Consider the following 12,318-nt stretch of genomic DNA (forward strand, 5'->3'; position numbering starts at 1 on the left):
CCCAGAAGACGTGCTGTTAGGTGAATTGGACATTCTGAATTCTCGAACAGACGCCGGAGTGTGACGACTAGGGGATTTTCACAGTAACTTCATTGCAGTGTAAGCCTATTTGTGACAATACAGATTAATATTACTGTGGGAAAACTGGAAAAATTAAAAAGGACGTGAATAAACTGCCAGAATCAAACATGGGGCGCAGTTCTCCTATCGGGAGTCTAAGTGCCGACGCCGGAGTGAAAACCGGAGTGTTTCACTCCGGTGTCAGAGCCTGCTCCCAGCCCCCTATTCTCCCGCCCCCTGGGGGCTAGGAGCGGCGTTGTGTCATTTACGCGCGCCGGGCCTTGGCACTGCGTAAAAGCGGCGGCGCGTAAATGACGTGGCCTGCGCTGCGTAAATGACGTCACCCGCGCATGCGTGTTTGCCGCCGTGCACCCCGAGGCCGCCCCGCAAGAAGATGTTGGATGGACCATGCGGTGCGGCGGAGGAAAGGAGGTCCTCCTTCAGAGAGGCCGGCCCGCTGATCGTGGGTACCGATCCACTGTCTTGAATTCCGCCCATGGTATTTAAAAATTTGTTTTGACATGAATGCGAGGTGTTACATTTGGGATGGAAGTATGTCCCGTTAGAAAAATAAGAGTACAAATCGGAAGAGGAGCAAAGGAATTTAGAAACATCGAAATACAAAAAGCACAAAGTTAGTAAGACTATTAAAAAAGCAAACAAAGTGGTGTTGAGGCTCATTTCTGGAGAATCAAAACAGTGAAGAGTTTTTAAACTCAAAGCAAAGAAACATAAAATAAGGGCAGGAGGAAGCCAAAGGCTCAGCAATCTCCTCCCTAGCTTCCCAGAGAATCCTAGGATAAATCCCATCCAGCCCAGGGGACATATCTATTTTCACACTTTCCAAAATTGCTAACACCTCCTCCTTATGAATCTCAAGCCCTTCTAGTCTAGTAGCCTGAATCTCAGTATTCTCCTCCACAACATTATCTTTTTCCTGAGTGAGTACTGACGAAAAATATTCATTTAGTATCTCGCCTATCTCTTCAGACTCCACACACAACTTCCCATCCCTGTCCTTGACTGGCCCTACTCTTACCCTAGTCATTCTTTTATTCCTGACATACCTATAGAAAGCTTTTGGGTTTTCCTTGATCCTACCTGCCAAATACTTCTCATGTCCCCTCCTTGCTCGTCTTAGCTCTCTCTTTAGATCCTTCCTCGCTACCTTGTAACTATCAATCGCCCCAACTGAAACTTCACACCTCATCTTCACATAGACCTCCTTCTTCCTCTTAACAAGAGATTCCACTTCTTTGGTAAACCACGGTTCTCTTGCTCGACGCCTTCCTCCCTGCCTGACCGGTACGTACTTATCAAGAACACGCAGTAGCTGTTCCTTGAACAAGCTCCACTTATCCAGTGTGCCCAACACTTGCAGCCTACTTCTCCATCCTATCCCCCCCAAGTCATGTCTAATGGCATCCTTTCCTCTACATCCCTAGAACTATTTGGAGGCCTATAGAAAACTCCCAACAGGGCTGTCTAGTTGGTTCCTCAAAGTATTGGTCCAGAAAACCATCTTGTATGTTCCTCACCTATGGTATTGTTACTAATTTGATTTGTCCAATCCAGATGCAGAATAATGTCACCCATAATTATAGATGTTCCTTTATTGCATGCATCACTAATTTCCTGGTTAATGGTATTCCCAACATCAACCACTGCAGTTTGGGGATCTATATGCAACCCCACTCACAGTGTTTGCTCCTTAGTGCTTCTCAGCTCTACCCATACAAATTTCACAAAAGTGGAGCTAATACCTTTCCTAATTATTGCATTAACTTCCTCTTTAACCAGCAATGCAACTCCACCACCTTTTACTTTTTGTCTGTCCTTCCTAAATACCCTTGGATATTCAGTTCCCATCCCTGGTCACCCTGAAACCATGGGCACAATTCAGCAGACATAAATCAAAGTCCACTTTTGGGTGCATTTGGTGGGCTGCCTCTTGGTGGCATCAGCACCGAGACTCACCCCGCTATTCACCGGCAGTTTGCCAGCTTTTTGGGCCTTGGGGAAATTCTGCCAGCAAGACCACACTTCAGTAGATTTCCTGCACTGACTGGCTCCTCGCAAATTGGGGTGCCATTTTGAACGGCAGCCCTGATCTCTACACACCCCATTTCAGGCCCCACCCCCACTTTCTGGACCCTCCTCTTGGCCCCCCTCCTCTCCTCCCCCCGCCCCCCCCCCCCCCCCCCCCCGAGCCGTCCTCTAATGGGCAAGGCTGCCCGCCCCCCAAACTAGCACCAGGGCACCTTAACACTGCCAACCTGGCAGTTCCCCTGGCAGGGCCACCTACGTACCCTGACAGTGCCAGGGCAGCACTACTGGGGTGCCCAGTGCCAGGGAACCACCCTGCCCTGTCCCCAGACACCTAAGGGTCTTTAATGGCCTGCGAGACCCCCCTGAGGTGCCATGACGCCTGGTCCACGTTTGCGGAAACCAGTGCTAAACGGAGCCTGGTTGAGGTCTCGCAGGCACGGCCATTGACTCCTGTGCGGCGGGTGAAAGCAGTGTCCAGTTATTTAAATAAGTCTAATGACTCATTTAAATATGCTGATTTGGATCAGCGAGGGCGTGATACAGATTGTGCCCCATGTCTTCATAATTCTGACTCTTTCTAACCAGTTTACATCTATTTGTGTGATTAATTCACCCACTTTATTGCGAATGCTCCACGCATTAAGGCACAAAGCCGTAAGTTTTTAAAAAAACATTATTGTCCCATTTCCCCTATTTTGATTGTTCTGATTCTGGCCTTTATTTCTCTGCCTATCACTTTTCTTATTCTCCTTACAGTTTTTTTTCTTGTCCTTGATTCCCCCTCCTCTGACTGCTTGCATAGGTTCCCACCCCACTGTTGTTTTATTTTAATCTGCCTCCAACCACTCTTGCACATATTCCCCCTTCGGACATCAGTCCCACTCCTGCCCAGGGTTAACCTTTCTCAATTGTACTGCTCCCATCTCCCCAGAACCAAGCCCAATGTCCCAGAAATCAGTCCCAATGTCCCAGAAATCTGAAACCCTTCCCCTCACACCACCTCTTCAGCCACGTATTCATCTGATATATTCTGCAATTTCTACTCTGACTCACACGTGGCACTGGAGTAATTCTGAGATCACTATCTTTTGAAGTCCGAATTCTCAAGTTGCTTCCTAACTCCCTATAGTCTGCTTTTAGGACCCCATCCCTTATTTTACCTGTGTTGTTGGTACCGATGTGGACAACTCTGTCTGTTCACTCTCCCCCTCCAGAATGCCCTTTAACCACTCTGAGACATCCTCAGGGAGGGAACGTACCATTAGGAATCTTGTGTGTGGCCACAGAAATGCTTATCTATTCCCCTTACAATTGAATTCCCTATAATTATTGCATTCCCATATTTTTTTCTCCTCCCTTGCAGCAGAGCCAACCATGATGCAACAAATTTGGCTGTTGCTGCTTTCCCCTGAGAGGCCATTCCCCTCAACAGTATCCAATGTGGTATATCTATTTTGCAAGGGGTTAGCCACAGCAGGTTCCTGCACTGCCTGCCTGGTCCTCTTGCTCTGCCTGGTGGTCACCCATTCTCTTCTTGCCTGTGGACTCTGAGACTGCTTTGTGACAACCCCACTATACGTACTATTCATGATACTCTCCACCTTGCGGATGCTCCACAGTATTCCTAGCCACCACACCAGCTCCAAAACCCAGGCTTCTTGGAGCTTCAGCTGGAGACACGTCCTGCATTTTGCAGGCCCTGAGCAGTGGAATTGTTCCCAGCTTCCCACATAGATCAGCAAGGGCAAACAATGGCATTGAGCTCTTCTTCATGACTAATTCCTACAGTGCACCAACCCTCTAAAAGATCACCCTACCTCAGCCCATTCCTCCACTCTATTCCCGTAATCCCATAACCCCACCTAATTTGCACATCTTTGGACGCAATTGTAGCATACCCAATCTACTCAACCTGCATATCTTTGGACTTATCTCTTTAATTTCAAAGATACTGAATGTCAAATAATATCAATTAATGTGGGACCCTTCTTCCCTGGTCCTCGTTACTATAGAATAGTGGTCTTGAATAAGTCTAATGACTCATTTAAATATGCGTAATGAACCGTAAAATAAGACCTGAAAAAAAGTATAAGCGATAAAGGTAGTAAATACTTACCTGCCCGTACTCACACAAGCAGATGCTTCCAATTGCCCTGCGCCACTTTTTAATCCTGGCGTCACTTAAGGGGACCAAACTAGCACTCTGCTCTCAGTCTCGCTGTTTCTTACACTGCTTTACCATCCCGGGCTCCACTCTCACTCATTCTGTCGCTCCCCTATCCTCCTGGATCCGATCGAAGTCCTGCTCTTGCTCCTTTATCCATCTGCTCCACTCTCCACCTTTATCTTTTGTTTACTTTATTACCTTATTTCACCTTCACTTGATTCAATTTTACTTCCCCATTGCTCGTGTTCCTTACTGAAATTCAAGGAGCTACTTCTTTATAAATGCTACATTTCTCTAGTTAAAGCTAGTTAAACACAATCCCTAACAGCAGCTTCTCACCAACCAATGGACTGTCCTGTGATGTCGCACCTGTATTTCGTTTTCAAACTCAGCTCGCTGCTGCCGTACAGGGTGTCCCCCACAGGTCCGGCAGTCTCCCCTCCCAGCAGATAAAAGCCTGTCAATCTCAGCCTTGAAAATGTTCAAGGCCTCGGCCTCCACAGCATCGAGGTCCTACTTACCAAGGCCACCGCTTGCCTTTCTAACAAAAGACAGAAAACGAAAGGATCACCTACTCACCGAACTCCCTCAGTCACCAAACTCCAATTTTACCACAGGCCAAAGCAGCACTCCAGTGCAAACCTTGGATAGTTCTTTGGAAGTTTCTGGGGCCAGGCTTTTGTCTGGTGATGGGGTCAGGAATGACAATAACTTAAAACCCCTTGCAATAATTTTAAATTTGCAGTGCCTTCCCAATGCTGCACTATTTTTGTGTGACCTGTTTGCAGGTCAGGAAGGCTACGGATCATGTTCACACCACATCTCTCCTGAGGTCAGGGTCAGCACCACGAGCTACACAGAGATTAATTGAATTTAATCCTCAATTTACAATTGGCCTCCATATTATAAAAAAGGATGTACTGGAAATCTACAAAATGGATGTACAAGAAACGAGTGTTTACGTTCACCAGGAAAGATAGACAGAGTAGGCCTCTTTTCTCTAGAAAAGAGAAGACTGAGGCATGAAAATGAAATGAAAAATGCTTATTGTCACAAGTAGGCTTCAAATTAAGTTACTGTGAAAAGCCCCTAGTCGCCACATTCCAGCGCCTGTTCGGTGAGGCTGTTACGGGAATCGAACCGTGCTGCTGGCCTGCCTTGGTCTGCTTTCAAAGCCAGCGATTTAGCCCTGTGCTAGTTGTCTTTAAAATTGTTAAGGAGTTTGATTGGATAGAATTGGAGATGGTATTTCCACTTGTGGAGGAGTCCAATACTTGGGGAGTCATTGATAGAATAAATCCAACTAAAATCCAATTAAAATTCAGTTGAAACCTCCCTAACTAGAGAGTGGTTAGAATGTGAAATGTGTTACCACAAGAATAGTTGAGGTAAATAGTATAGATGCAATTAAGGCAAAGCTGGAATTAAAGGAATAGAAGAATAGTACATTGGAGCATGTTGCCAACACAAACCAGATGAGTCAATTGGTCTGTTTCTGTGCTGTAAGTCTTCACAGTTTTTATGTAATAGGTTGTTTGTTTAATTAGAACATAGAACATAGAAAATACAGCACAGAACAGGCCCTTCGGCCCACGATGTTGTGCCGAACCTTTGTCCTAGATTAATCATAGATTATCATTGAATTTACAGTGCAGAAGGAGGCCATTCGGCCCTTTCAGTCTGCACCGGCTCTTGGAAAGAGCACCCTACCCAAACTCAACACCTCCACCCAACACCAAGGGCAATTTGGACATTAAGGGCAATTTATCATTGGCCAATTCACCTAACCCGCACATCTTTGGACCGTGGGAGGAAACCGGAGCACCCGGAGGAAACCCACGCAGACACGGGGAGGACGTGCAGACTCCGCACAGACAATGACCCAAGCCGGAATCGAACCTGGGACCATGGAGCTGTGAAGCAATTGTGCTATCCACAATGCTACCGTGCTGCCCTTAAGAACAAATAAATCTACACTATCATTTTACCGTAATCCATGTACCTATCCAATAGCTGCTTGAAGGTCCCTAATGTTTCCGACTCAACTACTTCCACAGGCAGTGCATTCCATGCCCCCACTACTCTCTGGGTAAAGAACCTACCTCTGATATCCCTCCTATATCTTCCACCTTTCACCTTAAATTTATGTCCCTTGTAATGGTGTGTTCCACCCGGGGAAAAAGTCTCTGACTGTCTACTCTATCTATTACCCTGATCATCTTATAAACCTCTATCAAGTCGCCCCTCATCCTTCTCCGCTCTAATGAGAAAAGGCCTAGCACCCTCAACCTTTCCTCGTAAGACCTACTCTCCATTCCAGGCAACATCCTGGTAAATCTTCTTTGCACCTTTTCCAGAGCTTCCACATCCTTCCTAAAATGAGGCGACCAGAACTGTACACAGTACTCCAAATGTGGCCTTACCAAAGTTTTGTACAGCTGCATCATCACCTCACGGCTCTTAAATTCAATCCCTCTGTTAATGAACGTGAGCACACCATAGGCCTTCTTCACAGCTCTATCCATTTGAGTGGCAACTTTCAAAGATGTATGAACATAGACCCCAAGATCTCTCTGCTCCTCCACATTGCCAAGAACTCTACCGTTAACCCTGTATTCCGCATTCATATTTGTCCTTCCAAAATGGACAACCTCACACTTTTCAGGGTTAAACTCCATCTGCCACTTCTCAGCCCAGCTCTGCATCCTATCTATGTCTCTTTGCAGCCGACAACAGCCCTCCTTACTATCCACAACTCCACCAATCTTTGTATCGTCTGCAAATTTACTGACCCACCCTTCAACTCCCTCATCCAAGTCATTAATGAAAATCACAAACAGCAGAGGACCCAGAACTGATCCCTGCGGTACGCCACTGGTAACTGGGATCCAGGCTGAATATTTGCCATCCACCACCACTCTCTGACTTCTATCGGTTAGCCAGTTTGTTATCCAACTGGCCAAATTTCCCACTATCCCATGCCTCCTTACTTTCTGCATAAGCCTACCATGGGGAACTTTATCAAATGCCTTACTAAAATCCATGTACACTACATCCACTGTGTACACTACATCCACTGTGTACACTACATCCACTGATTAGGTTTAAATAAATGTTTGATTTCAATTGATGTTCTTCAGTGACTTGGATCAAACTATGTATACTGAATTATTAAACAAATTTAATGCAATAACAAATGAACTGACCCTCCAATAATCTGTAGAAGGCTCATTTGGATCCGAAATGTTAAACTCTGTTTCTCTCCACAGATGCTGCCAGACATGCTGAGATAATCCAGCATTTTCTGTTTTACTCCAATAATCCTTACCTGACTGACTGTATTCAGAAGGGTATTCAGAAGGGCTATAGCTATCAGTGAACTGCAGGAAGTAAAATAAAGTTAGAATGTTGAATGTTTACCAATTAAAAGCTTTTACAATTCATTTTGGTACCCAAGTTAAATAAAAAAACTGATTTGAATATTGACCTTGGGCAATATTTAATTTGTACTTACTAAGGTTTACCAGAAAAACCTTTGTCAAATTACTAAAATAATTCCACTTTTTGAAAAGCATAATATAATCCATTTTAAGTACTCAAGTTCATAATAAGTTGACTTGGATAATTGGTGTAGTTTATTGATATTTGAAAATATGAGTATATTTCATTGATGAACCCAAGATATTTGTGATTCAGGTGAACCTTGAGGTCTCACGGCGCCGAGGTCCCAGGTTCAATCCCGGCTCTGGGTCACGGTCCGTGTGGAGTTTGCACATTCTCCCCATGTTTGCGTGGGTTTCGCCCCCACAACCCAAAGATGTGCAAGGTAGGTGGATTGAACACGCTACATTGTCCCTTAATTGGAAAAAATGAATTGGAAACTCTAAATTTATTTTTAAATTTAAAAAAAATGAATTACTGGGGCTGTTTAGCACAGGGCTAAATCGCTGGCTTTGAAAGCAGACCAAGGCAGGCCAGCAGCACGGTTCATTTCCCGAAACAGCCTCCCCGACAGGCGCCGGAATGTGGCGACTAGGGGCTTTTCACAGTAACTTCATTTGAAGCCTACTCGTGACAATAAGCGATTTTCATTTCATTTCATTTCATTCATTTCATTATAAATGGAGTTTAATCAAGGTTCATTCATTTAAAAAAAAATTTAAAATAAATTTAGAGTACCCAATTCATTTTTTCCAATTAAGGGACAATGTAGCGTGTTCAATCCACCTACCTTGCACATCTTTGGGTTGTGGGGGTGAAACCCACGCAAACACGGGGAGAATGTGCAAACTCCACACGGACAGTGACCCAGAGCCGGGATCGAACCTGGGACCTCGGCGCCATGAGACCTCAAGGTTCATTCATGAGTAAGGTCAGATAGCTGATGATTAATAAATATGATCAGTTCATTCCTAATCTGTGGAAGAATCATAGCTACTAAAATGGCCATAGGAAGTCAACCTGGAAGTCACACGACAGACTGAAGAAAAGCCCTGTCATGAATCAGTGCAATGAGGGTCAGCTGTGTAGCCTTATCACTCTAAATTAAATAAGCATAGCACTGAGCCCTGTTAGGGTGTGGTGATCCACTGTAATAGGAGATGTAAGGTAGGACCTGCACTACAGGTTCGCCGGTAGCTCCTGCCGGCTGGCTCCGACCAGGGAGAACTGTATAAATGTGCATGACCTCCAGTGCCCTGCCATTTCGCCAGCTGCAGGAGGAGGCTTCGCATCTGACTGTAATAAAGCCACAGTCGTACCCAACTTTAGTCTTTGTGCAATTCATCGTGCATCATAGGGGAAGCCAGCTTAGTGAATGCAAGGAAGGTGACCTGGGAAGTGAAGAGTTTGCTGCGGGCATAGCGTGTCTTTGTTGCTGACTTTGGACTCTGTGAAACGCTGACTTGGATTGAACTTTGGCTTGTATGAAAATTTATACTAGTGATCTGGGGCGAAATTCTCCGGTATCGGCGCGATGTCCGCCAACCGGCGCCAAAAACGGCGCAAATCAGTCCGGCATCGCGCCACCCCAAAGGTGCGGAATCCTCCGCCCCTTGACCGGCCGAGCCCTCACCTTGAGGGGTTAGGCCCGAGCCGGACTGTTTTCCGCCCCGCCAGCTGGCGGAAAAGGCCTTTGGTGCCCCGCCAGCTGGCGCGGAAATGACATTGCCGGGCGGCGCATGCGCGGGAGCGGTAGCGGCCGCTCACGGCATCCCCGTGCATGCGCTGTGGAGGGAGTCTCTTCCGCCTCCACCCTGGTGGAGACCGTGGCGAAGGCGGAAGGAAAAGAGTGCCCCAATGGCTCAGGCCCGCCCGCGGATCGGTGGGCCCCGATCGCGGGCCAGGCCACCGTGGGGGCACTCCCCGGGGCCAGATCGCCCCGCGAACCCCCCAGGACCCCGGAGCCCGCCCGCGCCGCCTTGTCCCGCCGGTAAGAGAGGTGGTTTGATCCACGCCGGCGGGACAGGCATTCTCGCAGCGGGACTTCGGCCCATCCGGGCCGGAGAATCGCAGGGGGGGGGGGGGGACCGCCAGCCAGCGCGGCGCGATTCCCGCCCCCGCCGAATCTCCGGTGTCGGAGAATTCGACAACTGGCGGGGGCGGGATTCACACCAGCCCCCAGCGATTCTCCGACCCGGCGGGGGGTCGGAGAATCTCGCCCTTGACTGTTGTTGTTATGCTCCGACAGCTAGTGACATCGAAACAAACCTGTTGGACTTTAACCTGGTGTTGTAAAACTTCTTACTGTGCTCCCCCATATTGACTGGGACTCACTTAGTGGCAGGGGCTTAGACGGGGCGGAGTTTGTAAGGAGCATCCAGGAGGCTTCTTAAAACAATATGTAGACAGTCCAACTAGGGAAGGGGCGGTACTGGACCTCGTATTGGGGAATGAGCCCGGCCAGGTGGTAGAAGTTTCAGTAGGGGAGCATTTCAGGAACAGTGACCACAATTTAGTAAGTTTTAAAGTGCTGGTGGACAAGGATAAGAGTGGTCCTAGGATGAATGTGCTAAATTGGGGGAAGGCTAATTATAACAATATTAGGCGGGAACTGAAGAACATAGATTGGGGGCGGATGTTTGAGGGCAAATCAACATCTGACATGTGGGAGGCTTTCAAATGTCAGTTGAAAGGAATTCAGGACCGGCATGTTCCTGTGAAGAAGAAGGATAAATACAGCAATTTTCGGGAACCTTGGATAACGAGAGATATTGTAGGCCTTGTCAAAAAGAAAAAGGAGGCATTTGTCAGGGCTAAAAGGCTGGGAACAGACGAAGCCTGTGTGGAATATAAGGAAAGTAGGAAGGAACTTAAGATAGGAGTCAGGAGGGCTAGAAGCGGTCACGAAAAGTCATTGGCAAATAGGGTTAAGGAAAATCCCAAGGCTTTTTACACGTACATAAAAAGCAAGAGGGTAGCCAGGGAAAGGGTTGGCCCACTGAAGGATAGGCAAGGGAATCCATGTGTGGAGCCAGAGGAAATGGGCGAGGTACTAAATGAATACTTTGCATCAGTATTCACCAAAGAGAAGGAATTGGTAGATGTTGAGTCTGGAGAAGGGTGTGTAGATAGCCTGGGTCACATTGAGATCCAAAAAGACGAGGTGTTGGGTGTCTTAAAAAATATTAAGGTGGATAAGTCCCCAGGGCCTGATGGGATCAACCCCAGAATACTGAAGGAGGCTGGAGAGGAAATTGCTGAGGCCTTGACAGAAATCTTTGGATCCTCACTGTCTTCAGGTGATGTCCCGGAGGACTGGAGAACAGCCAATGTTGTTCCTCTGTTTAAGAAGGGTAGCAAGGATAATCCAGGGAACTACAGGCCGGTGAGCCTTACTTCAGTGGTAGGGAAATTACTGGAGAGAATCCTTCGAGACAGGAAGCAAATGGACGTATTAGTGAGAGGCAGCATGGTTTTGTGAAGGGGAGGTCGTGTCTCACTAACTTGATAGAGTTTTTCAAGGAGGTCACAAAGATGATTGATGCAGGTAGGGCAGTGGATGTTGTCTGTATGGACTTCGGTGGGGCCTTTGGCGGGGTCCCTCGTGGTAGGCTGGTGCGGGGGTGGAGTCAAACGGGATCGGGGTGGGCTGGCGGGGTGGATGCAGAGCTGGCTGGGTCGTAGGGGGCGGAGAGTGGCGGTGGAAGGGTGCTTTTCTGGTTGGGGGGCTGTGGCCGGTGGTGTTCTGCGGGGATCGGTGCTGGGACCTTTGCTGTTTGTGGTGTGTGTGGATGATTTGGAGGAGAATGTGGCTGGTCTGGTTGGTGGGTTTGCGGACGGCGTGGGGGTTGGTGGAGTTGCGGATGGCGGTGGGGACTGTCGGAGGATGCTGCGGGGTTTGGATTGTTTGGGGGCTTGGGCAGAGAGATGGCGGATGGAGTTTGGTCCGGGCGGGTGTGGGGTGGTGCATTTTGGGGGGTCTGGTGCGGGTGGGGAGTGTGCGGTGGGTGGTGGAACCCTCGGGAGTGTTGAAAGTCAGAGAGATCTAGGAGTACAGGTCCACAGGTCACTGAAAGGGGCAACACAGGTGGAGAAGGTAGTCAAGAAGGCATACGACATGCTTGCCTTCATTGGCCGGGGCATTGAGTATAAGAATTGGCAAGTCATGTTGCAGCTGTATAGAACCTTTGTTAGGCCACACTTGGAGTATAGTGTTCAATTCTGGTCGCCACACTACCAGAAGGATGTGGAGTCTTTAGAGAGGGTGCAGAAGAGATTTACCAGAATGTTGCCTGGTATGGAGGGCATTAGCTATGAGGAGCGGTTGAATAAACTCGGTTTGTTCTCACTGGAACGAAGGAGGTTGAGGGGCGACCTGATAGAGGCATACAAAATTATGAGGGGCATAGAGAGAGTGAATAGTCAGAGGCTTTTCCCCGGGGTAGAGGGGTCAATTACTAGGGGGCATAGATTTAAGGTGAGAGGGGCAAGGTTTAGAGTAGATGCACGAGGCAAGTTTTTTACACAGAGGGTAGTGGGTGCCTGGAACCCGCTACCGGAGGAGGTGGTGGAAGCAGGGACGATAGTGACATTTAAGGGGC

At 47.8% G+C, this 12,318-nt stretch overlaps 1 protein-coding gene across 1 annotated transcript in view; it reads right to left on the reverse strand.

Annotated features, from left to right (window-relative positions):
* The window catches only part of LOC140426522 (WD repeat-containing protein 64-like), a 227,758-nt gene that overhangs the window by 56,992 nt on the left and 158,448 nt on the right, over positions 1-12,318 (reverse strand). Inside the window, exon 19 of the mRNA XM_072511402.1 lies at positions 7,605-7,656. Coding sequence (XP_072367503.1) covers positions 7,605-7,656 — 52 coding nt within the window. The remainder of the gene's footprint in view (positions 1-7,604; positions 7,657-12,318) is intronic.

The sequence above is a fragment of the Scyliorhinus torazame genome, chromosome 1 (genome assembly GCF_047496885.1).
Source record: "Scyliorhinus torazame isolate Kashiwa2021f chromosome 1, sScyTor2.1, whole genome shotgun sequence".
Taxonomy (NCBI): Eukaryota; Metazoa; Chordata; class Chondrichthyes; order Carcharhiniformes; family Scyliorhinidae; genus Scyliorhinus; species Scyliorhinus torazame.